At 59.0% G+C, this 27,297-nt stretch overlaps 1 protein-coding gene across 4 annotated transcripts in view; it reads right to left on the reverse strand.

Moving 5' to 3' along the window:
* The window catches only part of CHD6 (chromodomain helicase DNA binding protein 6), a 146,273-nt gene that overhangs the window by 72,170 nt on the left and 46,806 nt on the right, over positions 1-27,297 (reverse strand). For all 4 annotated transcript variants that reach the window (XM_075900739.2, XM_075900741.2, XM_075900740.2 and 1 more), the window contains exons 3-8: positions 6,897-7,384; positions 4,243-4,390; positions 3,543-3,692; positions 2,115-2,180; positions 1,634-1,692; positions 1,252-1,369 (exon numbers count right to left, since the gene is read on the reverse strand). In XM_075900739.2, coding sequence (XP_075756854.2) covers positions 1,252-1,369; positions 1,634-1,692; positions 2,115-2,180; positions 3,543-3,692; positions 4,243-4,390; positions 6,897-7,384 — 1,029 coding nt within the window. The remainder of the gene's footprint in view (positions 1-1,251; positions 1,370-1,633; positions 1,693-2,114; positions 2,181-3,542; positions 3,693-4,242; positions 4,391-6,896; positions 7,385-27,297) is intronic.

Here is a 27,297-nt window from a genome sequence, read left to right on the forward strand (position 1 = left end):
AGACTGCACCAGCCGGTGGAATAGAGGAAGTTTATTGCCTCTCCAGGTTACAGCACAGCACAGATGGAATCTGGTCACAGAGCTGGGCTAGGATGCCTCAGGCCCCCTTGAGATGGGGGGAGACTGGGCCCCTAAACTCCAGCCCCTTTCCCTAGGCTGTCTCCTCCATGCTCCCAGACAGCAACTAGCCAGGGCAGCCTCCCCCTTCCTTTGTTCCTCTCCATGGGGGTTATCTGGTTCAACAGGTTTGGCATCACCTTTGCATAGTGAGGTTTTCCCTGCTGGGTCTTGCTCCAGACAGCAGAGGTCACCACAGCCCAGCAAGTACCCCCACTACGTCACACGCGCTCCCTGCCCCGATACGCTACCCCGGCCCAACGGTGCCATGCGCCCCCTGCCCCGATACGCTGCCCTGGCATAAAGGTGCCACGCGCCCCCTGCCCCGATACGCTGCCCCGGCACAACGGTGCCACGCGCCCCCTGCCCGGATACGCTGCCCCGGCCCAACGGTGCCACGCGCTCCCTGCCCCGATACGCTGCCCCGGCACAACGGTGCCACGCGCCCCCTGCCCCGATACGCTGCCCTGGCATAAAGGTGCCACGTGCCCCCTGCCCCGATACGCTGCCCCGGCCCAACAGTGCCACGCGCCCCCTGCCCCGATACGCTGCTCTGGCATAAAGGTGCCACGCGCCCCCTGCCCCAATATGCTGCCCCGGCCCAACGGTGCCACGTGCCTCCTGCCCTGGCCCAACTGTGCCACGTGCCCCCTGCTCACACTGCTGCTCTGGAATGAGGGTGCCACGTGCCCCTGGTCACCAGGTGCCCCATCAGAGAGAAGCCGAAGGGGTGGGCTAGCTCCCGAGGGCAAACGCTGACTTGAACGCCCCTCTTTCCACAGATGAATGGGGCCTGGCGGCACAATCCCCCAGAGCCACAGCGGGCGGGGGCAGGGTGGACTGACCATTGTGCCAGGGGACATCTGGCACCACGGTGGCACTCCCGGATACCTCCCCGCACTCCACGTGGCTGGGCTGCTGCGGGGCTCCTGCTGCTCAGTCATGCCTGAGCCATCGCTCATCTCCCTTCGCCTCTGGCCCTGGCCCGGAATCGGCAGCCCGGCCAGGCCAGGCCGAGGCCCAAGGCCCGAGGCTGCCTTGCCACCTTTGGCTGCTGCTGGGCCGGCTCCCTGCAAAGCCAGGGCAGATGGGCGGAGCCTGCCCTGAGCCTGGAGCCCGCCCAGCCCTGCTCACCTCCGTGAAGATATGCTTCATCTGGGCCTGCTTGTTCCGAAAGCGCTTTATCTTCTGGGAGATCCTGGGGTCCTTCTCCAGCTCCTCCAGCGTGGCCCACTTGCAGTGCAGGTAGGAGCTGTGGAGCGACAAGCAGCCAGCCATGAACGCCTGGTGGGAAGGGGCCCCAGTAACCCCCAGCACCACGCCCCTGGCTTGTGGCAAGGCCGGAGGCCAAGGACAGGGCTGCCACAGCAGTGCCGACCTGCTCCTAGCGCCTGGCCTGGCAGCGGGCCGAGCCCAGGGGAGGCTGCAGCACGGAGCCGGAGCCAGGCAGGCAGGGTCTGCGCGCACACACCTGCACACAGCGCGGGCGCAATCCAGGACACAGACGGGCACTTACAAGTTCCTGTACTTGACGTAGAATTCCTCCGTCTCGTAAGCCAGGCCGCCCGGGTGAACCTGAAACCAAGAGCAGGCGGATTAGCTCCAGCCGGCGCAGGGACCTCTCCCCGCTCCACCTGTGGTGGAGCTGGGTGCCGGCCCGGCTCTAGCTGCTACCAGGACGCTTCCTCCCCACGCTGCCCCAGCGTATTCTGCACACGGCCGCAGGGCTCCCAGCGGCTCAGCTCTCTGCTTTCCTGATGGGCCACGGCCTCCCCGGCCAGGCTGGGTGGGCACCGCGCCTGCCCCCTCGCCCCGGCGGTGCTGGACTCTAGCCCAGCCCGGTGCCAGCTGCACCCAGTGGGGGCTGTGGGGACCCTGCTCCCACCTGGCCGGGACGTGACGGCTCTGTCAGACCCTCCGCAGGCAGCGGATCTCTCATCCTGCCCACAGGGCCCCGCGCTCCTGCCAAGGGCTGGGCCTCCCCCCGGGGCACTCACCTCCTTCTGCACCAGTCTGGAGGCCAGGATCTTCTCAATGATGTTGGCATCGTCCTCGGGGGGCTCCTGAGGGCACCAAGGGGAGCAGAGTCGGTTCCTCGGCCGGAGAGCAGGACCCAGCCCCAGCCCTGCGCCACAGAGCTCCCTGGCCGGCCCCTCCCTTCCAGCACTGGAACCGGGAGCTGGCAAACAATGGGGGAGGGGCGCCCCCCAAATCTTCTTCATGGCCCAGGTCCAGGCCCCACTGCTCTGCAGCTCCACTGGCCCCCGCAGGATTCCCAGGCCCGTGTCTGGGGCCAGGAGAGGGGAAGCCCTGCCCAGGAAGGGGCACTCGGATGGGGCTGGCCAGGCCCCGTCTGAGCCCTGCAGGGCCCAGCACCAGGACGGCCCCCGGCCAGGGCGAGGAGGTGACAGAGCCTCAGGGCCAGCGTCTGCCTGACTCTGCGACAGCTCCAGCTGGGCACAGCGTGCACCCAGGCACCCACACACAGCAGGGCTCTGGGGAGCAGGCCGGCGGGCGCCTGGTGGTCCGGCTGACCAGGGTGAGTCCCACCCAAGGGAGAAGCTCACAGCTCAGGGCTGGCTGCCCCCGTCTCCAGCCCCGGGGCGGTTCCCTAGCCAGAGCGGCCCGGGCGCCGAGCAGTGCCGGCTGTCGGCCCAAGGCAGCGGGCGCTGGGCCCTGGCGCACACGTTTGCCCTGCCCAGCGGGAAGCAGAGGCCAGGTGGGCCAGCAGGAGCAGGCGCCTGCCAACGCCTCTGCCCTCGCCCTCTTCCGGGCGCTCAGGGAATCTGCTTCCCGCGGGGCAGGCTGGGCCCGCGGCAGAGACAGGGCCAGGCGCCCCAGGAGAGCAGTGGGCGCCCCAGGAGCTGCTCCGGGCTCTGGCCGCAGTGCCACAGGGACGGCTGGACAGTGATGGTGAGGGGCCAGCGCCCCCAGCACAGAGAACAGACAGAGGGACCCGGGCAGGGCAGAGCCTCCCGGGGAGGGGGCAACGTGCCAGGCCCACGGCACTCGGGCTACCGAGATGGCACGTGCAGCACTGGGCGGCAGGGAAGGGGCAGCCCGTCCCACATGGCCAGGCGGAGACGTCAAGCAAGGGGACAGGGCCAGAGATACCGGCAGCTCCGTGGGCCTAGAGGCTCCTACAGCAGCCTGCGGACACCTCAGGCACTGAGGCGAAGGAGGGAGGGACTCGAGTGCGGTGCCCGGGCAGAGCTGGGAGGCTCAGGAAGGCAGCCAGGGCTGCAGAAGCAAGAGGGACTGCTGGGCTGGCAGGCTCCTCGTCCTCTCTGCCACACCACTACAAGGGGCCACGTCACTTCCTGCGAGCCACGGGGGGATGCCCTGGGCAGCTCTCACCCTCAGCGCACAGCCAGCCCCCGCTGGCGCCCCCGCTCTCCCGGAAGGGCTGGCGGGCCCTCGCCTACCTCGGCCTGCCACGCCAGCGTGGACGCGGAGAGCGCTGAGGCTCGCCCAGCCCCCAGCACGGCGATCGTCTCCCCATCGTCATCCACCACCTTGAAATCCAGGTCCTCGTTGTACTTCCTCCGCTTCACCTGCCGGCCCGAGCGGCGCTTCTGGGCAGCGGACAAGCACAGTGAGGGCGGGGACAGCCGCACCTCCCCCTCCCGGCTGGTCCCACTGTGGCCACCCAGCAGCTCACGCGCCCCAGGAACCTCGCACCTGGCACTCCGGCCCTGGGGGCAGGGGCTTTCATTCTGGGCACCGGCCCCGTGCCCCCGCCATCACTGTCACCGCTGACTGGGGCGCCTCCTCATGCCCCCTCCCCCCGCAGGCGCCTGGCTTGCAGTTTCGGGCCTAGCCCAGTAGGCACCCAGAGGTGTGGAGGCCACGTGCCCCCTCCAGAGCAGCTTACAACCCGGCAAGCGTTCTGCTGGGAATGGTGAATCCCCATCAGAGGGGGATGGAGCAGGGCTCTCCAGCCCCACAGAGCTGGGCAGCGAGGTGCGGGGGAAAAGGCCAAGGGCCAGACGCCATCGCCTGCCCCCTGACGCCATCGCCTGCCCCCTGACGCCATCGCCTGCCCCCTGACGCCATCGCCTGCCCCCTGGCCAAGGCTCCCTGGCTGCCCAAGGCCCAGGTGAGAAACGGCCCCGGGGACCTCACCTGGCTGTCGGCCGACTCCGCAGACTCCTCAGGGCTCTGCAGACACAGACTCAGGAGGCCTGGATCCAACTCCAGACTCTCCACTGGGCTCTCGTTTTTCCTTTTCCCTTTCTTCTTCTTCTCCACGGGGGTTGGGCCTTGCTCCTTGCTGCCAAGAGAGAGGGACTGTCAGTCCTTCCCCGGAGCTGGCGGAGCTCAGTAGCCCAGGAGTGGCCGCAGGGCCCTTTGCCTGTGGCCTGGGAGCTTGTGCATCAGGTCACTAGGGTGCACAAAGGCCAATGGAGAGAATTCCCTTAAGAGTGACAGTGAGCAAGGCACCTGGCCCCACAGTCACCTGCCCCGCGGTCAGGGCCCCGCACGGAGGCGGCCAGGAGGCCCGGCCCGGCGGTCAGGGCCCCGCACGGAGGCGGCCACGAGGCCCGGCCCCGCGGTCAGGGCCCCGCACGGAGGCGGCCAGGAGGCCCGGCCCAGCGGTCAGGGCCCCGCACGGAGGCGGCCAGGAGGCCCGGCCCCGCGGTCAGGGCCCCGCACGGAGGCGGCCAGGAGGCCCGGCCCGGCGGTCAGGGCCCCGCACGGAGGCGGCCAGGAGGCCCGGCCCCGCGGTCAGGGCCCCGCACGGAGGCGGCCAGGAGGCCCGGCCCCGCGGTCAGGGCCCCGCACGGAGGCGGCCAGGAGGCCCGGCCCCGCGGTCAGGGCCCCGCACGGAGGCGGCCAGGAGGCCCGGCCCAGCGGTCAGGGCCCCGCACGGAGGCGGCCAGGAGGCCCGGCCCCGCGGTCAGGGCCCCGCACGGAGGCGGCCACGAGGCCCGGCCCCGCGGTCAGGGCCCCGCACGGAGGCGGCCACGAGGCCCGGCCCCGCGGTCAGGGCCCCGCACGGAGGCGGCCAGGAGGCCCGGCCCAGCGGTCAGGGCCCCGCACGGAGGCGGCCACGAGGCCCGGCCCCGCGGTCAGGGCCCCGCACGGAGGCGGCCAGGAGGCCCGGCCCCGCGGTCAGGGCCCCGCACGGAGGCGGCCACGAGGCCCGGCCCCGCGGTCAGGGCCCCGCACGGAGGCGGCCAGGAGGCCCGGCCCCGCGGTCAGGGCCCCGCACGGAGGCGGCCAGGAGGCCCGGCCCCGCGGTCAGGGCCCCGCACGGAGGCGGCCACGAGGCCCGGCCCCGCGGTCAGGGCCCCGCACGGAGGCGGCCACGAGGCCCGGCCCCGCGGTCAGGGCCCTCCGTGGACGTGGCCAAGTCACTTCCCACCTTTGAGCCCCTCTCTGCTCCCCTGCCCCTTCCACAGCCAGCAGCAGCTCTGGGAAGGGCAGTGTGGGCCCGGGACGCCTGCGCGGCCGCCCAGGGACTAGCCCTAGCTCCGGGGAGCGCACTCAGCACACGCCTTGCGCAGAGCAATACGGGACTTGGCCAGACGAGTGACTCAAACGCAGCTGGAGCTGCAGAGCCCCGATCTATCGTCTGGGCCTCCTGGCCATCGCTGGGCTCTTCTCCTGGCCCCACCGCATTCGCTAACGGGGCGAGACACAAGCAAAGGCTGCGGCGCCACCCTCCCCCAGCGGCCCCCGTCCACCGACTCCCTGTGGGAGAGAGCGGGCAGGGCAGGGACTCGGAGATGGGACAGGCGCTCCCTGGGCCCTCGTCCGGAAGGCGGGTCACACTCCCCGGCCCCGCTGGGCTGGGTGTCTGCAGATCCCCGTGTGGCAGGGCTGCCAGAGGAAGAGCCCCGCCCTTGGGCTGCTATCAACGGCCCCGCCAGTCCCCAGGCTCATCCCAAGGCGGCTCCGCGCACGCTCCCAGCCCCGCAGCCCAGCTGGGCAGATTTACACGCCCGCCCCCAGCCTTGCAGTCCTTTCACGCAGACGGAAAGGCCCATTTCTAAGTGCCTCTGGATCCCAGCACACCCCTGCGCCCTGCCAGAATGAGCCCCCCTGTGAGAGCAGGACACGGGCCCCGCACGGCATGGTCTGGCACGCTGTGTCCTGACCGCCAGGCGTGGCAGCGGTGCACCCACAGCGCACCCAGCACCCGTGGGAGCCCTGCAGCCAGGCGTGGCGGCAGTGCACCCACAGTGCACCCAGCACCCGTGGGGGCCCTGCAGCCAGGCGTGGCGGCGGTGCACGCACAGCGCACCCAGCACTCGTGGGGGCCCTGCAGCCAGGCGTGGCGGCGGTGCACGCACAGCGCACCCAGCACCCGTGGGGGCCCTGCAGCCAGGCGTGGCGGCGGTGCACCCACAGCGCACCCAGCACCCGTGGGGGCCCTGCAGCCAGGCGTGGCGGCGGTGCACCCACAGCGCACCCAGCACCCGTGGGGGCCCTGCAGCCAGGCGTGGCGGCGGTGCACCCACAGCGCACCCAGCACCCGTGGGGGCCCTGCAGCCAGGCGTGGCGGCGGTGCACCCACAGCGCACCCAGCACCCGTGGGGGCCCTGCAGCCAGGCGTGGCGGCGGTGCACCCACAGCGCACCCAGCACCCTTGGGAGCTCTGCAGCCAGGCGAGCCCCACCGTGCTGCCCACATGGCTCCCTCCAGCGTGCCAGCGGCCATCCTGCCTCCCAGCCCCACCACACGCTGCAGGGCAAGGGAGCCCTGTCGGCCCTGGCTGGCTGCAGCGGGCTGGGGCCGGAGCCCTGCAGCACGGCGCTCGGTTCCAGACCCACCTGGCCTTCCTGGGCTTTGCCTTGGGGCCTGGCTCGGCGCTGCTCTTCTTTTCTTTAGGCTCCTTGGGGGCTTTGGCCTCTCGGGGTTTCCTGGGTTTCTTGGCTGCCTCCTGCTTGGGCTCCCTGGGTTTCTTGGGCTCCCTGGGTTTCCTGGGCTCCTTGGGCTCTTTGGGCTCTCTCTTCCTCTTTGGCTTTGTCTCTCTCTCCAGGGCTCTTTTCTCCCCCCCGTCCAACTCCCCCAGGGCCTTTTTCTTCCGTTTCTTCTTCACCCCGGGGCCCCCGCCCCCGCTGTCCTGCATGCCGTTGTGGGGCGGCGTCCTCTTCTGCGCAGCCTGGCCAGGGCCCTCCTCTGGGTACTGGCAGCGACTGGCCAAGTCTGCAACGTCCGCATGGGGCAGCAGGCCCTCCCGATCAGCGCTGCTGGCAAAGGCGGCCGGGGGCTTGTACTCGCCAGGGAGTGAGACGCCAGACATCAGGGAAGGGGGCAGCTGCAGAGAGAGCACAGGGGAGCAGGGTTAGCAAGCGGCCCCTCCAGACGTGGCCTTGGGGGCAGCCGGGGCCCTGGCAGGCTGGCCGGGGCTGTGCTCACTGCCGAGGCTGGCCCAAGCAGTGGCAGGCCCGCTGGGCCACGCAGGTCTAGCAGGCACCCTGCACGCGGCCAGGCACCACGCAGCGCTGTGGGGAGTCCGCAGCCCATCGGGGAGCGCTGACCCAGGCGGAAGCCTCACGCCAGCGGCGGAGCTGGGAGCTGAACGCAGGCCTCCTGGGTCCCCCCCACGCCCAGAACCCGCTTCATGCTGCTGCCGGGGCAGAAGGGCCGTTTGCATTCCGCGAGCGTGAGGCCTGGCTCCCGCCTCAACAGCCTCCCAGGTGTCGGACCCGCCGGCGCTACACCCCACCCCCTCTCGGCACACGCCCGGCGCGCTCAGCCCTGCTGCGAATGTGCCACAGACCCCTTGGCCAGGGGGTGCTCCCAAGCAAGGGGCGTTCCCTGGATTGCAACCTCCGTGCATGGGGCCGTAGGGGCATCCCACATGGGGCTGGTTACCCTGGGCCGGTGCAGACAGGGTGAGGGAGCAGACCCTGCAGCCTGGAGGTAGATGCTGATTTGCCCTGGGGGCTGGTTGGTTTTTCTGCAGTTTCTTCAGCACTAGCCCCGGGAGGAACTCTATTGCCTCCCCTTCCCCAGGGCTGGCAAGGCAAGCCAAGGTAAGCTTAAGGTAAGCAGAGGCTGCAGGCTAGCCCAGGGCGTTTCCCCTCCTCGGGAGGGGCTGGCCGTGCTGAGCAGAGCAGGCACGGAGCCCTGGCCTTTCACAGTGGGGCAGGAGGTGCCCGGGAGCGCTAACCCCCCAAGGCAGGGCCGGCGGGATGCTCACAAGCTAGCCACGGACACAGCTCAGCCTTTGCACAGAAGGAACAGGAGGACATGCCAATAAGCCCTTTGCAGGCTGCTCTCAGCCTGGCCATCCCAGCACACGCACCTCACCGGCAGCCCCACCACCGGCGGACACACAGGAGGGAGACCAAAGGGCAGGGCGGGGCAAGGAGCCGGGGGCACGCTCCCTTCCCTGGGGCGTCTGCACTACCAGGCTGGGTCGAGGACACGGGGCGACACAGAAATCGCCAAAAGTACGTTTGCCTCGGCTTCCTCCGCTGACAGATTGGGGCCATACTTTTAGCTCCCATGGGGACCGTGGCTGCAATGCATTGTGGGAATGTATCCCACGGTGCATGGCTACGCCAGCCGTGGGCCACGGAACGCGGGGCCCATCTCTCGCATGCGCCTTTGACTGTCCCGAGGACCTCACCCAGGGGAGTCACTGGCAGAGGAGCTGCGCCATACGGACAGCAGCAACCTGCCACTGCATTTGGCAGCCCCAGGGTGGACGGGTGCTCTCGGGTCGGGGAACCAGCACGGAGGGGTGGGCCGAAGACCAGCGGTTCCAGAGCTCCGGGGTGGGTAAAGCAGCCCTCCCGGCGCTGTGCGCGAGCTGCCCCGAACCGCGGCGCAGCGACACCCGGCTGGGAGCGGCCCCTTGGCGCAGAAGCGCCTGGCAATGGCCGTGTGGGACACCCCCCACGAGAACACAGGGCATGGGCCGGGCCCCGCGGGGGAGGGACAAAGCTGCGCTGCCGCCCACGCTGGGGCAGAACATCCACAAGTGCCTCCGGCAACGTTTCAACGGCCTTTCTCTGCAGGCGGCACTGAGCCGCAGAGATTGGCTCCTCGGGAATACGGCACAGCCCCCGTGCCCAGGCCCTCAGCCCTGCACTGCGTCCCTCGGCAGCAGAGAACAGCTCCTGGCCACCAGACACACGTGGGGGAGCCCCAGGCCGCGTCTTCCTTAAACTCTTCATCTACAATCTCCTCCAGTGGGGTAGGGCCTCCGGGGACTGGCCCTGTGCCCTCCAACATAGCCAGGGGCCCTCGGTGGTGGAGGTGGGGTCACCACCTCGTGTCCTGCTCCTTATAGAAACAGCAGGTCTAGGGTGAAGCACGGGAGCCTCAGTTCTCCGTCGTCACTGCCCTGCACGTATCCCGCTCACCCCCCTTCACACACGCATCAAGAAACGTGCCCTACCTGCCCCGGTTCCTACGGCACCTGCAGCTGGGACTGGACAGACTCCCTGCCCCATGCACCGATCCGATCCAGCGGCTCTGTGGCGGCCTGCGGGGAGCGTCTGGTGCAGCGGCCAGGCCTGGGCACCCACGGAGCCGGCTCACAGGGGACCCAGGCAGCAGGAAATGGGGCCGGGCCGGCTGCCAGTCACCTGGCTGCAGGGCAGGGGAGTTCAAACTGCTGACCAGAAGCAGCCGGGGGTGTCAACACGGCACGTTTCTCACCCACACCGGGCCCTGTGGCGCTGGAGGGTTCTTGTGCACAACCCCAGGCGCGTTGCAATGGGCCCACTCCCCGGTTTCCTTGCCAGCTCTGCCGCCTCCCCGCCAGCCCTCCTCCCCCACTGGCAAGTGGTGCAACGCCCTGGGCAACGGCAGCTGGGCAGGAGCAGAGACTCGGGAGGCCACAGGAATGCAGGGCCCCAGGAGACTCCCCAGCAGGGCAGGGCTCAGCAGCTGAGCTGGAGGCTCAGGCAACCACTGCCCTGTAACACCAAGAACGGCCCGCCCCCCTCGGACACAAGCGCCCAAGGGAATCAAAGCGAGGAGTGATCCGAAAAGGGCTGCAGGTGGCCAGCGCTCAGAGGGGTGACGGCTGCGCTATTCCAGTAGCAAGAGACGCCGGAATAACAAAAACCCAATTCAAATCTACGACTGGACTGGGAATTCTCAGGGCTTGCCTCCGATCCCTAAGCACAGGGCTACGGGGTATTTTTCACACATACAAAAGCAGCCGAACCCCTCGTTGTAGAGCCAATCACCTCAGACTTAAGCCTGGAGCAGGGAGCAACCCCTCCATAATCCCTCTGACCCTTGTGGGGATCGGTGCCTCCAGATATGGCTGAAGGGTTGTGCAGCTGTTCCCCACATTCAGCCTAGGCAGCTCACTTGGGACTGAAGGCTGGTGGGCCCCACACACTTGGCACTAACTGGCCAGCCTCTGATGCCCAGGGGGGAGGCAGGCAAAGCGGGGGAGATCTGTGCCCGTCTGCTGCCTTGGCGATGAAGGAGGGACTCGGACCACTGCCTTCACCAGCACTAGAGCCCCATTCCGGTTTTGGGTCACTGGCTTAATGCCAATCATCTGCAATATACAAAGCAGTGACATGAACAATTGCTATTCATGCTGCATTAGCGATGAAGTGCCCTCGTTCCCCTGGAGCGCTGGCAAGAATTCGAACCCTTGCTTTAGAGGGAAAGCTCGACTTTGGAGCCACGACAGGCGCCTGCGGTTGGGTCAGTGCCACAAGCCTGTCGCTCCAGGGAATTCTAGGGGGACCCAACAGTGTCCCGCGCCAGTCCATGGGCTCCTCCCAAGAGACTCTACAGGCAGCAGCGTGGAGAAAGAGGAATAGGAGAGCGGCCAGACCGGGTCAGCCCAAAGGTCCATCCAGCCCAGTGTCCTGTCTGCAGACCGTGGCCAGCACCCAGTGCCCCGGAGAGAGGGAACACAACTGATAATTCTCACGTAACCCCGCCCGTCTCCCACTTCCAGAGACACCATTCGTACCCCTCCTGGCCAATAGCCATTGATGGACCTAACCTCCATGAATCTATCTTGCTCCTTTTTGAACCCTGTTAAAGTTCTAGCCTTCACCGCAACCTCTGGCAAGGAGTTCCACAGGTTGACTGTGCACTGCGTAAAGAAAAACTTCCTTTGGTTTGTTTGTTTTAAATCTGCTGTCCCCTAGTTCTTATATTGTGGGAATAAGTAAATAACTCGAGGAGGAGGAGAAGAATGGTCAGCAGGTGAGTGAAGCATCTGATCTCACTGGCAGCCAGGAACTCCTGCCCTCAAGCATCTGTGGGAAGGGAAAGTTTCACCTTCCAGGAAAACAGGATGCTGCCCTGCCCGGACCCCCCACCCCACCCATAGGCTACTGGGGGAAGGGAAGGGGAGGGAAAGTTTTGGCAAATGGGTACTGAACACACGGTTACCACATGAGCCCCTTCCCTGCTGCCCTGCCACCGTGGCCCCCCTTTGCAAATGTAAATGCCCACCCACTGGGGGTGCTACTTGCAGGCACGGTGTTGCACGTGCTTTCCAAGTGGAAGCAAAGGAGCGAGTCCTGAGCTGCTCCTTACCACGCCTGCCACCAAAGCAACGCCAGGTGCTCCCAGATCTCTGCTCTGCCTGCTGCGTAGCGGGCACTCAAAAGCAGAACGCTGGCCTTGCCCATGAGACTCGTGCACACTCCTGTAGCGTCCACCCTTCCCTTTCTCTGCTAGTGCAGGTGCCACAGTGAGCCTGCTAACCACTCCCCCTGCCCTTCCAGCCAGCACAGAGCGGAAGGCAAAACTGTAACGGGGATGACATGGTCAAGAAGCACACGCAATCCATACGCGCAGCCCGGGCACGGAGGAGAACGGCGGCGTAGGAGATTGCATGTGCTGCATGGGGCGAAGGGGAGGCAGGACGCACCTCCCTAAGAGCAACACACACGACTGGCGTATCACTGGCTGGCCATTCACACAGCTGCTTTTCAAAGCCTCTGGGATTTGCAGTGCCCCTCGATGTGCTCTCCTTATCGCCCTGGTGCCTGGTGGCTAAGTGATCTGTCTCGACCCCCTGGCCCTGGCATCAAACCTTCCTCTTTACCGTCACAGCTATCATGGAGCGCACAGCTGGCTGCCACAACAATAGGAATGTTGCTTTTGCTACAGGCCAGTGTAGCCAATAAACGGCGAAGCCACATTCCACCACCGTTGTGCACTTGCTCAGCCTGCGGTCCAGGCTGCCTGTGGCCAAGGGGTAGGCTGGCTCCCCCAGGACCACTACTGGCATTTAAATGCCTCCAATGGTCACTTTCTGGTCTGGGAAGAAAGTTCCATCTTGCAGCTTTCTGAAGAGAGCAGCGTGCCGAAAGGGGTGCACACGATGCACCTCCTGTGGGCCAAACGGCCTGTGACCCTGCAGCACCGTGGGGAGAGCCCTTGCAGTGTGTGTCCTCTCTGGCAAGGCGGTCGGGTGCCAGGATAGCGATATCCCAGTCGGGACCCCATCGCAGCAGAGTCACCCATTGCTCCCGCACGCTCCCAGAGTCACAACCCTGCCTCGCAGAAGGGTACTGACCGCCTGGGCAACCTAGAGCACAGCAGCCCCCACAACCAATTCCCAACTGGCACTGCAAGCTTCTGCAGTGGGGCAGGGCGGAGCTAGGTGGGGCAGAGTGGAACAGTATGGGGTGGAGCAGGGCAGGCTGGAGAGATTCGGGGTGGAGCAGGAGGGGGCGGAGGAATGCAGGGCAGAGCGGGGCAGGGCAGGATGGGGCGGAACAAGGTAAACATCGTCCTACGAGGCATAACGGGGAGGTCGATAAAGGGCTTTCAGGTCGACACGGGAGTGTCCTGACTAGCACTTTGAGCCGATAAACAGCTGATCAGCTGTTTGTGGGCACAGCGTGGCAGCCATTTAAATTTAAATGAAGCCGCGATTATTTAAATCGCGGCTTCATTTCCCTTTGCCGATCAGCCTAATCTACATGGCTCCATCGATGGAGCCATATAGTTTAGACACACCTTTGGCCAAACCAGAGAGGATCGCCTGTCAGAGGCTCCATGATCTACCGGTAGATCCCGACCAACTGGTTGGTGACCGCTGGTTTAGAGGGACCTGCCAGCTGTTCAGAACAGCTGGGCGTTCTCTCTAGGTGGGGGAGAGGGGCAAGGGCTTCATGCGCTCCTCCACCCCCAGGCCAATCAGTCTGTGCAAAGGGGAGCATGGAAGTGTCATGGCCCTGCCCTTTCCACCAGAGGCCCTGCCCCTTACAGGGCAGCCCGGGGTCACCTCAAAATTAGTGAAGTGGGTCCCCATCTAAAATTATTGCCTGCCCGTCCCAGAGTATTTGGGTGGCCCACCCGACGATGCAGTCTAGCCTCCGGGGGAACGTCCATGTGCAGTAAATGCAGGCTGTAGGGGTGTTTAAAGTGTGGCTCCCCAACTTTTCTCCAGAACATTCTGGGGGACGTATGTGAGTGCCTGGTGTAGACAGCCGGGTTTTGGTGTGTATGGAGTGGTTGCTGGTGTAGAGGCAGACATGGGACTCTCGTTATATGGAGCTGTTCGGACGCTTCCATTGTTGAAGTTAATCCAAACACCCAGGAAGATCATGATGGCGCTCTAGAGAGAATCTGACACAGGGGTGGTGGTTGCTGAAGTTGTAGTGAAAACCTAGGAGGGAGTTTAGGGTTTCTCCCAGCGGATGGAACTATCAATGTGCCTCAGGCAGATCACTGCTTTTGTGGTGCAAGGCAGGATCAGGCCGAGCTCAGAACATTCGCCAGCTCTTGAGACAGCACTAGTGCCCATCAGAAGCATCTGCAAGCGCCCTGCCCGAGAGCTGTTTCCAGCCCTGGCTCAGCAGCGTGAACAGGCCCTGGAGACCAGGGCTGGGCAGGTGGGACGGCCAGGGAGAGCTGCATTCCTCTGGGCAGTATCCATGGCTACCGCCTCTTTGCTACAGACATCCTGAATGCCAAATCTTCTGCCTGGGTTTGCTCCCAAGGAAAAGGCCTTTGTGGTAATAAAGCAGGGCCTAGGCCCCAGGGCCTCTGCATGCAGTTACACCAGGTGCTAAAGATCTGGTTTCGAACCTATTTACGTCAACCAGTACAAACCGCTGGGAAGCTCTGATTGCCCTCAAAGCAGCCCCCGACTCCCTGGCGAGCCCAGAACCAGGCGGTCCATAGCACCCTCCATCTTGGTGTAAGTGGGTTTAAAAATCACACTTGTGACTCAGCCACTCCACACGCAGGCCTGCAGGCACCTCGGAGCCCTCCCCAGCACCACGCTGCAGCAGCTCCCCCTGCACTCAGCTCCGATGCATTAGCTGCCATCTCAGCAACAGAGGAAACTCCTGCCTCCCTGCCACAGTAACAATGAACGAGGCTGACAGGGAGCATCTCGTGGGGGCTGGCATCACGTTCACAGCTGCATCAAGTGCTTAGCACCTGGCACGGAAACCCCGCCCATGACTGGCTGGAGCCTCCCACCCACGTCCAGGTGGCCACGGATCGCCAAGGGAAGCGTTCCCAGTGACTCTGTTCCCCTCACTGTGCTGACAAGAGCTGTAGGAGTCTAAGCCAGAACGAGGATTTCAGATGGAGCGCGGCGACACGTTCTCCATTACAATGTGCCAGCCAGATCATAGCTGCACCCACAGTTCTACAGCTGCAAGAAAGCTTGTGCCAAGTAGGACACAGGGCCAGAAAGGGTTAACCCTGTGGTGTCCAACCAGTTCCGAAGCAGTAGCTACCCTAGTGGCTTCTGCTCTAGTGAACTAGCCATACTCACCCACCCAACTAGCCACAATCAACTGGCCAAATAGCCACGTGGCTAGTGTGTTGGACACCATGGGGTTAAACAATCCTAGGCCAAGACTGCAGCTCAGAGCCAACCCAAGGAGGCATGTGAGAAAAGTATAGCAATGGTAATATGGCCATTCAATGCTAAAACAACAAGCAGTCCAGTGGCACCTTGAAGACTAACAATGTTATTATGGCATAAGCTTTGGGGAGTTGCAACTAACTTCTTCAGATGCCTGGCTTGGAGCGGTAAGTTCTCGTTTGCAGAAGCACGGAGAAGGGGAGTCAGATTAGAGGTCTCCGTGAACTATGCTGTTTGGTCACAGTTGGAGTGTTTGGTAGACAGGTTCCAAAAAATATTCATTGGGAAGATTCTTGGGCCTGAGTGAGGCACAAAAAGCCAGATAGCGGATGAGGAGTCTGGGACGCAGGAGACCCGCAGTCAAGCCCCAGCCCTCGCTGATTTGGAGTGGCCTGAGCTGGCTAGCTGCTCTCAATCAGACAGCACAGGGACCTGAACGTGGCTTTCCCCGATCTTGGGGTGAAAACCTTAAACGTGCCCATGAAATGGAAGTGTCCTCCCAGCAGGTCTAGCGCGGAGCACTCAAAGCTGCAACAGGCGTGAGCTGGAGCTGTGCTCTGAATGTAGACACCGCTACGAAGCCGTGTCAAATTAAGTATCCAAAATCAATGGAAACTTTGAACGTAATCAGACCGTGCCTCAGTTTCCCATCAGTAAAACAGGAATAATACTCCCTAACCCCGCAGGGTCACTCTGAAGTATTCAGGTACCAAAGGGAGGAGCGCCAGCAAAGAGGCTGATGTGGCAACTCCTCATTCTACCTCCAGAGCAAGGTTTGACTAGAGGGCAGTGCACAGGGCCTGGGACTGCCCACTGAAGAGTAAGAAGAAACCAAAATACTGAGCAGCTGTTCATTCAGTGAGCTGTGTCAGCTCCTGTGAAAACACAGCAAGGGACCATGGACTGAAAGGTTGTTATAAGCACAGCTGACTGAAATGCAGAACTCCCATCTCAGGGAAAATAATGCCATTTCTAAATGTGTTTGTTCCAAATCATTGTGAAAACAAGTTTTTTCAAATCTTCCTGCCAAACAAAAAAAGCCGTCATCCCCACTCAGTTCTGGCATTTTAAAAAGTACTAGTCTCTTTAGATAATTCCATGGCCTACCAGTCCCAGTAGATGTCACACCGTGTCAATGTATGTCACAATGACATCATACTATATGCTATTATTCCATGACATGCCAGTAGGAAAGTAAAACTGAAAACAAACAATAAATTTGAAAATGAAAATTTCTGTTTGAAATGAAATTCCATCGATTTTTATAAAACAAAACGTAACCAGCTTAGTTAAACCAGCCTTGGCTGACAGAATCCCATTTGGACAAGTTTTCTGACCAGCTGTAATCAGCTCTCAAAAGAGCTCAGAGACAGGCGTAGCGAGGGTGTTATGCGCCCGGGGGCAAAGGAAAAATGTGCACCCCCCTCTCCACCTCCATGTGGCACAGCCCCGAACCTGGTGCACAGCTGAGGGGAACTTGTACCGCATCTTCCCCCACCCCCGGGCTCCCGCATGCACTAACCCGCCGGTGGAGATGGAGGAGGGTCGGGCTTGGAGCAGAGAGGAAGGGAGGAGGCTCCAGCTGCCGGTGCCAGGCGGAGTAGGAGCATGTGAGCTGAAGGGATAATGGGGGGAGCAGAATGGGATTACATTGGAGCCTCCCTAGCATGGTGCCCAGGGGCAACTGCCCCTCTGGCCCCCTCGCTACGCCACTGCCCCCCCTCCTGCAGATCTATCATCTTATGCACGTGCAAGATCCGTGAGAGCCCTCCCATGCACCTGCAGTTAGTGTCTGTGGCGCCAGCTTCTGGGTGGTGTCTCAATGCTGCCACATTCACCTCCAGAGGGGGCTTCCCAAAGCAGGCCCTTGCTGCAAACCCCCAAGGCATCCACAGGTCCAGTCTCCTTTCAGTGGGCCCACTGCCCAGGGCTCATTGATCTTGGATCTGGCTTCCATCCCCTCTCCAACCCTTGCAACTGCCCTGAGGTGCTCACCTTCCGCCTTCTCCATTCCCACCTCATTCACCCCACAGGGCCAGTCTCTGCCTCACTTGTCCTAGGGACTATTCTACCGAGACATCATACAAAGTTTCCATGTAAAAGGACTCGCTACAAAGCTAAAACTTCAATGAGAGAATGATTAATACAGAGACGTGTCTACATCTGCTGCAGGGAGACACCTCTGCCTGCCTCCAGCCCTCTCCCCCAGAGTCTACAGCCCCATTGCAAAGTGGGGGAGGGGAAGAAAAGAGGCTGAGGCCCATCCAATGGGACTGAAGCAGTCATGAGTAAGCCATGCCCGGGAGCCATTCTCCTGTCCGTTGCTGGTGCACTGTTGCTTTAGGCATGCTGAAATGCAGTCACCTCTATGGTGGGCTGGACAGCTGTTTAACACCTGCACAAGGTTTCAGGCAGGGGGCAGTGCGGGCTGCCTACCTGCAGAGCCCCCATCAGAACTACTGTGCCCTCCTGACTTAGGAAAAGAATAAACGGGAAGATTGGAAATTAACCTGCCCAGTCTCACGTCCCCTAGGCAGGGACTGAGCCATCTACATTAGGCCCCAGCTGGAGTATCATGTCCAGTTCTGGGTGCCACATTTCAGGAAACATGGAGAAAATCCAAAGAAGATCAACACAAATGATGAAAGGTCTAGAGAACATGAGATGTGAGGCAAGGCTGAAGGAAATAGCCTTGTTTACCTTGGAAAAGAGAAGACCGAAAAGGGACATGAGATCAGCTTTCAAGTATCTAGAAGAGTATCATAAGGAGGAGGAAGAAAAATTGTTCTCCTTGGCCTCTGAGGTTAGGATGAGAAGCAATGGGCTTAAATTGCAGCAAGGGAGGGTTAAGTTGGATATTAGGAAAAACTTCCTGTCAGGGTGGTTAAACACTGGAATAAATTGCCTAGGGAGGTTGCGGAATCTCCATCACTGGAGATATTTAAGACGAGGTTAGACAGACACCTGTCAGGGATGAGCTAGGGCAGGGGTGTCCAAACTTTTTTCAAAGAGGGCCAGATTTGATGAAGTGAACATGCGTGAGGGCCGACCATTTTGCCTGACATTCTTTGAACCATTAAAATTAAACGCAAATTAACTATTTTATGCAAAGTTTATTGCAAACGGCATACTTTTCATTTCGTCACATGGACGACAAATCTAAACAGGTGTTAAATCACTCTGCCTTTCATATCTGAAGGCCAGATAAAAAAAAAATCCAGGAAGCTGAAATATATGTCAGGAACATTGTAAAGTACATTACATATTATTGGTAATAAAGGTTGTCTGTCAACTTTTAAGTTCAAAAAATATGAACTGGAACATAACACCAAGTATACATGTTGTGTCCAAATATATTTATAACTGATTTAGACCAACTGACATTAACTGAGATTTTACAATGTATTCATCTCAATACATATGGATTCGTTGGGGGCCATAAAAGATAGATATTGCCAAATTACCTGTGGGGCCGTATTAAACCGGAACACGGGCCGCAATTGGCCCGCGGGCCGGACTTTGGACATGCCTGAGCTAGCGCAACTCAACTTTGGAAGCCCCAGGGGCCACACTGATACTTACAGAACATGCTGAGGGCCTCAACTTAAGCGTGGTTGCATATGCAGGCAAATCTATACAAATAGCTTCTCTCACACGGACAGGCATGAATACAAAGATTAAGGCAAGACTGCACAACACACAGGCCCCATTTAAGTCAGCTCTGCTGATGTTAATAAAATGCAACATTTACCCGACTTCTACCCATGTGACAACACTTTTCATGAGCAATGACAGTCCAAGAATTTAACTACTAAACGGCATCTCAACAGAAGATCATTACACTGACTACTTTTTTGTTTCGGCTCCCACTCGCCGGCCACGTATTGATCCCCACATAAACCCAAACTGCACTGCTGGGCGCAAACAAACTGGCCATGGGCAGCATGCCAAGCTATTAATAAATATTTTATAACCCTTTACCTTTTCTCTCTGCTGCCATGTTTCCTCTCCTTGCTCCATCATCTCCCCTGGTGCCTGCTGCCCCCCAATTCCTCACCCTCCTCTGCTGTCCTGACTCCTGCCCTTCTCACTGCCCTCAGCTGTCCTGCAACCTGCCCCCTCCACCAGCCCTTCACTCCCTCCTGTGCCCACTCCTCCAGTAGCCCCACTCTGATCAGGTGAGCTACCCCTCCTCATCCCCTCTTCTAACACCTCCCTCTACACACCTGCCCTGCCTCTCTCCTCTGGTGCTGGTCCCTCCCCTGCAGGTGTCTGCCCTTCTGCTTCACCCCAGAATCCCCTGGTATCTGCACCTTCCCTTAGCCCTGCACCCTCCTGGTGCCTCCCTCTTCCCTCACTGTCCCTGCCCCCTTTGCTCTCTTTTTCCCTGATGCCCACCCCCTCACCACTCTCTGCCCCCATTCCCCTCATGCCCATGCCCACACATGCCTTGCTCCATCCCCATCTTTCTCATGCCCACCCCTTCTTTCAAGCCTTCTCCCAGCACCTCCCCCTCCCCCCTCTAGAGCCTAATGCCCTTCCCCTCTCCTCTCCTCTCACAGCATCACCCTGTCCCCCCTCCCACTGACACCTCCTGTCCTGCCCTTTCCCTCATTGTCTGAACTTGGCCCCCTGACATTTGTATCTTCCCTCTCCCTTCCACCTCCGCACAAGCTCCTCCCCCCCTCCACACAAGCCCCTTCCTCTCTCACCCCTTCCCCCTAGTTTTTCCCCTGCCCTGCCATACCGTACCTTCTGCCTTCCACTTTGTGGGGCCGGAGTCTGCGCTCAGGCCCCAAAAGTCCCTGGACTCCGAACCGGAAGCTAAGCCGGCACCACGCGGCACCGAACACTTTTAAAGTCCTGGGCAGTGATGTCACGTCACGCCTGGGCGTGTGTTCTCCCCTCCCCCCCGTCACCTGGAGATGCTGCACAGCGTGCGCAGGCAAGGGGGAGCCGACTGAATGCTGGCACGGGTGGCGAGTTCTATGGTTGTCCCTCCACCCCACGGTCCCGTCCCTGCTGTGCACAGCGTTCGTGGGCAAGGGGGAGCCGACTGAACGCTGCGCACGGCAGGGACGGCCCAGGGCTGAGGGACGGCCATATAACTCGACAGCGTCGCCACCCATGCCAGGTGAGCTTGCGCAGCGTGCGCTCGCTCTCACCGCGGCCCGGCGCCCTCGCAATTGCCCCCCCCCCCCCCCGCACTACGCCTCTGCTCGGAGATGGAAGGATTCACACACCTGACTTGCTGCATCCCCTCATTCCCCTTCCAGCTTCAATTGGACACTCATCTTCACTTCCTGTCCCAGCCCCTCCCCTTCCACTGCTGAGTCATGTGAAACAGACACTCTTACACCGAGGTAGCTACGCTACCACCAAAGAGGAGTCTCTGCAGACCCGTAACTAGAGTTCTCTGCGCGCCTACACAGTATAAGCAGCTGTGAAGCAATTGCTTTAGCTAATCTATGATGCAACTCTACAAAGTTCGACAGAGTTACACCAGGAATGAATCTGTCTGTTTTCAGCTCCAGAAATAAAAGCATCTTTACTAACACAGAGGCAGCTGCCTCTGACTGCAAGCTTGGCCCACTCCTCTCAGCTCTTTGTATGGCGAGGTCGGCTGGCCCCAGAGCCACCACTGGGCCCTGGGCCTTTGGACTCCCTCAGCAGCGAGTGCTCCCACAAAGGCCCCTTCCTTAGCCTCAGGAGCCCAGTCAGATACTCAGGCAAGCCCTGTGTCCACAGGGGGCTGGGTGGGAGCACCTAAAGGCAGCAGTGAACAAACTAGGAAGAAAAGCTGCAGGCCATGTCCCCATCCATCTGCCAATGGTATTTCAAAGGCGCCTGTCCCCTTGGTATTTAGCAAAGCACCACAGATAAGTGTGCGTAGGGGCTCTTGGAATGCAGAGATGCCAGTAATGTTTAGGCAGGAGCGGCCCGAGGCCGGAGGCAGCAGCTGGCGCCCTAGGACTGGAAATCAATGAACCAAAAATTAGGAAACTACAAAATCTACATTAGGTCTAATTGGTAGGATTATTCCACCCGCCACTTTTGTGGGGTCCTAAAAGGAGACTTGTGTGCTCCCTTCCGTGGTGCTTGACAAACGTCTCCAGGCTCAGGCGCGTGGTCACATATGGAGCTGTGGCCCCTTCACCGCTCTCACCGCACAAAGGCATCTTTACATCAGCTTGTTCAGGACACGTTACCCACTGTGGCGCAGACCAAATCCACCAGCTGGCAAGTCTCAGCTCTGGCATGTCCAGTTCTGGGATGGAGTGCAACGCTCAAGGCCGGGCAGAAGCAACAGGACCGCTCCCTCCGGATGGGCAAGGAACGCTGTCTGGAGCGCTGAAAATCCGGACGCACCTGAGCACAGGCTCCCAATGGAGGTCATTTCCCTAGCTACAGGAAAGGGGTGCGAGGCTCCAGGGCGTACCCCGATTTGCGTGAGCTCTTCAGTTCTAAAGCCATCCAGGCAGTCGGGACTTGGCAAAAAGGAACCCTCTCACCCAGACCCCCCGCCCCAGCCCGCTCCCCCTCCCGGCCAGACCCCCTGCCCCAGCCCGCTCCCCCTCTTGGCCAGACCCCCCGCCCCAACCCGCTCCCGCGCTCCCCCTCCCAGCAAGACCCCCCGCCCCAGCCCGCTCCCCCTCCCGGCCAGACCCCCCGCCCCAGCCCGCTCCCGCGCTCCCCCTCCCGGCCAGACCCCCCCGCCCCAGCCCGCTCCCACGCTCCCCTTCCCGGCCAGACCCCCCGCCCCAACCCGCTCCTGCGCTCCCCAGCCCACCCAGACCCCTCCTGCACCCTGCCTTGATGCTGCACCCCAACCCTGCTCCTGTGGTCTCTCTCTCGCCCAGACCCAGCACCCCCACTCCACTCCTGCACCTACATCCCACCCAGACTCTATACTTGCAATCTGCTCCCGCACCCTACGACCCATCCAGACCCTGCACCCCTCCCCCAGAGCCTAGGCTGCTTAGCGCTCTGAGTTAAGCCACCCTGGGGGAAAGCCCTGAGCTTTGGCACCCTCCCCCATGGGGCTGGAGCCTGATGGGAACCCTGGCGCCCCGAGTTGCGTGAATAAGGTGAGTGTCTCTTTTCCCCCCTGCTTATCAGTTGGGGGCCATGCCCATGAAGAGTTTTTGGCTTGGTTGGGTTGCTTTGCTCACTTGTGTGTGGCTCCTTTTCTGTGGGTCAGTGGCCCCAACCCAAAAACAGTTTCCCACCCTTGCTAGGGAAAGCAGAGCACAGACTGCCATGCACACTGCCCATGAAGAAACAAGACCCAGCAGGGAAAACCTCACTATGCAAAGGTGATGCCAAACCTGTTGAACCAGATAACCCCCATGGAGAGGAACAAAGGAAGGGGGAATGCTGCCCTGGCTGGGGGGCAGGGCTGGAAGAGGGTTAGTTAGTTGCTGGCTGGGAGCATGGAGGAGACAGCCTAGGGAAAGGGGCTGGAGTTTAGGGGCCCAGTCTCCCCCCATCTCAAGGGGGCCGGAGGTATCCTAGCCCAGCTCTGTGACCAGATTACATCTGTGCTGTATCTTGGAGAGGCAATAAACTTCCTCTATTCCACCGGCTGGTGCAGTCTGTTTGTGCCATTTCGGGGCTGCAGGAGACGGGGGACCCCCAACGCGCCGTCACAGACACACAGAATGATTTAAACCCAATCAAGATGCCTCCGAGGAACCTGGGGGTTACAGTGGATGAGAAGCTGGATATGAGTCAACAGGGTGCCCTTGTAGCCAAGAAGGCTAATGGCACATTAGGTTGCATTAAGAGGAGCATTGCCAGCAGATCCAGAGATGTCATCATTCCCCTTTATTCGGCTTTGGTGACGCCACATCTGGAGTATTGTGTCCAGTTCTGGGCCCCCCCCACTACAAAAAGGATGTGGACGCATTGGAGAGGGTCCAGCGGAGGCAACCAAAATGATTCGGGGGCTGGAGCATGTGACTTACGAGGAGAGACGGAGGGAGTTGGGTCTGTTTAGTCTGCAGAAGCGAAGAGTGAAGGGGGATTTGAGAGCAGCCTTCAACTTCCTGAAGGGAGGTTCCAAAGAGGATGGGGAGAGGCTGTTCTCAGTGGTGACAGATGGCAGAACAAGGAGCAATGGGCTCCAGCTGCGGTGGGAGAGGTCCAGGTTGGATATTAGGGAAAACTATTTCACTAGGAGGGTGGTGAAGCACTGGAATGGGTTCCCCAGGGAGGTGGTGAAGCACTGGGATGGGTTCCTTAGGGAAGTAGTGGAGTCTCCATCCCTACAGGTGTTTAAGTCTCAGCTTGACAAAGCCCTGGCCGGGTTGATTTAGTTGGGATTGGTCCTGCCTAGAGCAGGGGGCTGGACTTGATGACCTTCTGAGGTCTCTTCCAGTTCTATGGTTCTATGATTCCGGGGCATGGAAGTGGACTGAACAAAGAGAAAATTGGAAGTAAAAAGGAAAAAAGTGAATCTCGTCGTGTTCAGGGTATTTTCTCTTTATTTTGTAGTTTGGTTTGAAGTGCTCTGTGTGAATCTCTGCCTCCCCTCCCCATTTACCATCTCGCATTGTGCCCAGAGTCTTTTCTCTGTTTTAATTTGTTTTCCGTGGTTTCTCTATAACATCTAGCCGCCAAGGATGCTTTATCCAGTTTATCCTTTGTTTTGTAATAAAAATCATTTTTTGTAAGGTGCAGATTTGATTCTTGTGTCCTGGAAGGTCCGTCCGTCTGTGTGTGTCTGCAGGCCTCACAGCGAGGGGTCAGTTACCAGAGACTGCAGCTTGGGGCAAAGGGGCTAGGGGTGTCCCTGAGGTTGGGTTCAAGTGTTCACCCCAGTTGTAGGGATAAAATCACTGATGGTGGCAGCTTGTATGTGTGTTTGTTTGTCTGTCTGTCTCAGAGCCAGGGAATTGGTGAATCTGGGAAGTTTTGGTAACCAGCACCTGGAGACACAAGGTTTTTGAAGCTCTCTTGTGGGCCCCCACCTTCTGCACTCAGAGTGCCAGAGTGGGGAGCAGCCCTGACAGCCCCTAATCCAGGGGTGGCCAACCCGTGGCTCGCAAGCTGCATGTGGCTCTTCAAAGAAAAAAATGGCAGCTCCCGCAGCTCTGAAAGAGGCAGCGCATTTCTGTCTGCACGGGACACCAGTGCAGACTTCAAAATGGCCACCTTAAAAGGGCAATGCCTGTGGCCGGGCCCTTTTTCCTTCTTGCTCAACAACTTTTTGCTCTTTGCGCTGCATACACCACTATTTTGGCTCTTCGCCTGTAACAGGCTGGTCACCCCTGCCCTAATCCCACACGTACATAGACGTGTGTCACGGACAAGTCGCCCATTGGCAAATGGCTGCCACAGTCATGGATGCTGAATTAGGAGCAGTGAAACATTTATTTTGGAAAATAATGTTAAAACCCCAAACCTTCAGCATCGCAGCAGCCTGTGAGCCACGCTAGCTGGTGGCCAGGGAACCTGTTAAACTAGAGGGAGAGAATTGTGAGGAGTAGGGCCCAGTGCCCAGAGGAAGGGAACGAGCAAGTGGGGCCTCTGACAGGTACAGGGGAGGAAATGCCATTCCCAGAGCCGTTCTAGCTGCTCGTGCACAGTGACAGCATAGGCCCAAGCTGCAGAAGGGTCCTCCCGTGTTTGGTGATTCTGACGAACAGTTTATACCGCAGCAAAAGCTGAACAGAATGTAATGGGATTTGTGGAGGTTCTACATGGAGAAAATTACTAGCATAGCTACACTGATATAACCTAGCTGCTCCTCTTGGTCTGAAATAAGAGTTATGCCAGTACACGTGAAGTGATGTCATTAATTATCCGGGCATTTTTGTAGCCTAAGGGCCTTTTTGCAGCTGGCATTTTGTGTTCAGCAGAGAACAACAGCAAGATGAACATACACTGCAAGAGTCCTTCATAATGGAAAATGTTAGGCAATCTGAACACAGGGATTGCTTGCAGCTCTCCCCTCCTCTAACACACGAGTAACACATCTGCCCATGCACAGAGTGCTCATAGCTGTTTGCATTGCGCCTTTAAGTGACTGCACTTTCTCTGAGCATGACTAAGCACCATGTCCTCCAGGGTAGGGAAGTACCAGCACAGAGAGCAAGCACGGATGTAGCTGTTAAAGCAGTGCAGTGCCAAACTGCACTGCATGCCCAGACGGGAGGTTGTGAAACCCCAGCTCGCCAAATAAAAAGGTTCTTCTGATCTCAAAGGAGCAGCTACATTGCCAGGTCAATTTAGAATTCAGACTGCACCCAAAAATCATGCTAATGGCTAATCCTTTAGACCAGGGTTTCCCAAAGTGTGATCTGTGGAGCCCTGGGGCTCCCCAGGATGGGTCATGGGGCTCTGTGAGAAAATATGAATGACAGTTGTCTGGCCCTGCTAGTTTGTTACTAATTTTCTGATCATCTTCTTGGAGGGAGGGGGGATTTATAAGAAATACACAAGAACTAAATATAATTCCAAAACTTTGTCTATATTTGGGGACCTACCGAATTAAAAATCATATATTAAAGGCTCTGTCAAATTCTCAAAACCTCTAGGCCTAGGGGCTCTGCAGCTGAAAATGTTTGGGACTCTTAAACTGAAAAGGTTTATTTATAAAAAGAAAGTAAGGGTGAGAGTTAGAATTGTTTAAAGGAATAAAGTTACATACACCAACATAAGAACAGCTACACTGGGTCAGACCAAAGGTCTACCCAGCCCAGTATCCTGTCTGCCAACAGTGGCCAATACCAGGTGCCCCAGAGGGAGAGAACACAACAGGTAATCATCACAAGATCCCTCCCCCACCATCCACCTCCAGAGAAACAGAGACTAGAGACACCATTCCTACCCATCCCAGCTAATAGCTATTGATGGACCTAACCTCCATGAGTCTATCTAGCTCTTTTTTGAACCCTGTTAAAGTCCTAGCCTTCACCACATCCTCTGGCAAGGAGTTCCACAGATTGACTATGCACTGAGTGAAGAAAAACTTCCTTTTGTTTGTTTTAAACCTGCTGCCTATTCATTCCATTTTGGTGACCCCTAGTTCTTATATTGTGGGAATAAGTAAATAACTTTTCCTTATTCACATTTTCCACAGCAGTCATGATTTTAATAGACCTCTACCATATCTCCCCCAGTCTCCTCTATTCTAAGATGAAAAGTTCAAGTCTTTTTAATCTCTCTTCATAGGAGACCCATTCCAAACACTTCATCATTCTAGTTGCCCTTTTCTGAACCTTTTCCAATACCAATATATCTTTTTTGAGATGAGACGACTACATCTGTACGCAGTATTCAAGATGTGGGTGGCCTATGGTTTTATAGAGAGGCAATAAGATATTTTCTATCTTACTCTGTCCCCTTTCTTAAAAAAGACTCCTAACATTCTATCTGCTTTTTTGACTGCTGCTGCACATTGAGTGGATGTTTTCAGAGAACTGTCCATAATGACTCCAAGATCTCTCTTGAGCAGTTGTAGCTAAATTAGTCCCCATCATATTGTATGTCTAGTTGGGATTATTTTTTCCAATGTGCATTACTTTACATTTATCCACATTAAAGTTCATTTGCATTTTGTTGCACAATCACTTAGTTTGGTGAGATCTTTTTGAAGCTCTTCACCATCTGCTTTGGTCTTAACTCTCTTGAGCCATTTGGTCATCTGCAAATTTTGCCAACTCGTTGTTTACCCCTTTCTCTAGATCATTTATAAATAAGTTGAATAATATAGGTCCCAAAACAGACCCTTGGGGGACCCCACTAGCTACCGCTCTCCACTCAGAAAATTTACCATTTATTTCTTGCGCAAGAAGGGGCAGCGTAGACAGCTCCATCTAAACATATTTTTTAACGTTCAGAGATATGCCTCGCCCATGCACCACAGCCTCCCCTGCTGGTTGGCACCCTCCTTACACCAGCAGAACAGCATTTTCACCTCCCGTCCAGTAAAAAATCCAGAAGATACCAGACGTCTAAAATGGCCAGTATTTTCCAATTTTTCCCCAGCCAGGAGATAAAAATCCCAGGTGCTTACCGGCTTCCACAGGGGAGCTGTGTGGCCTGGTGCAGGGAGGCAAGATGGTGGGCAGCTGCTGGCAGCCAGTTAGGGCCAAAAAGCCTCAAAAGCATTTCTTAAAGGGGCCACACTGGTTTCTTGGGGTTTTTTTGCTTTGCTTAACTCAGAGTCTTGGGGGGGGGGGGTTAGGTATTTTTTCAGAAACCATCTGGCAACCCTACTTAATTGTGCTGTAGAGCATGCCTGGCCTCCCGAATAAATCCACAACTAACCAGGCCTCAACCCCCCCCCCAAAAAAAAAAGTCTGCAGGCTGAAGCCAGAAGCAGCTCCAGGTCCCTGCTCAGTTGGTGCTGTGGCTACGTGAACTTTGCATTAAACACACTGTCGTGC

Source organism: Pelodiscus sinensis, chromosome 17, assembly GCF_052426305.1.
Source record: "Pelodiscus sinensis isolate ZL-2025 chromosome 17, ASM5242630v1, whole genome shotgun sequence".
Lineage (NCBI taxonomy): Eukaryota > Metazoa > Chordata > Testudines > Trionychidae > Pelodiscus > Pelodiscus sinensis.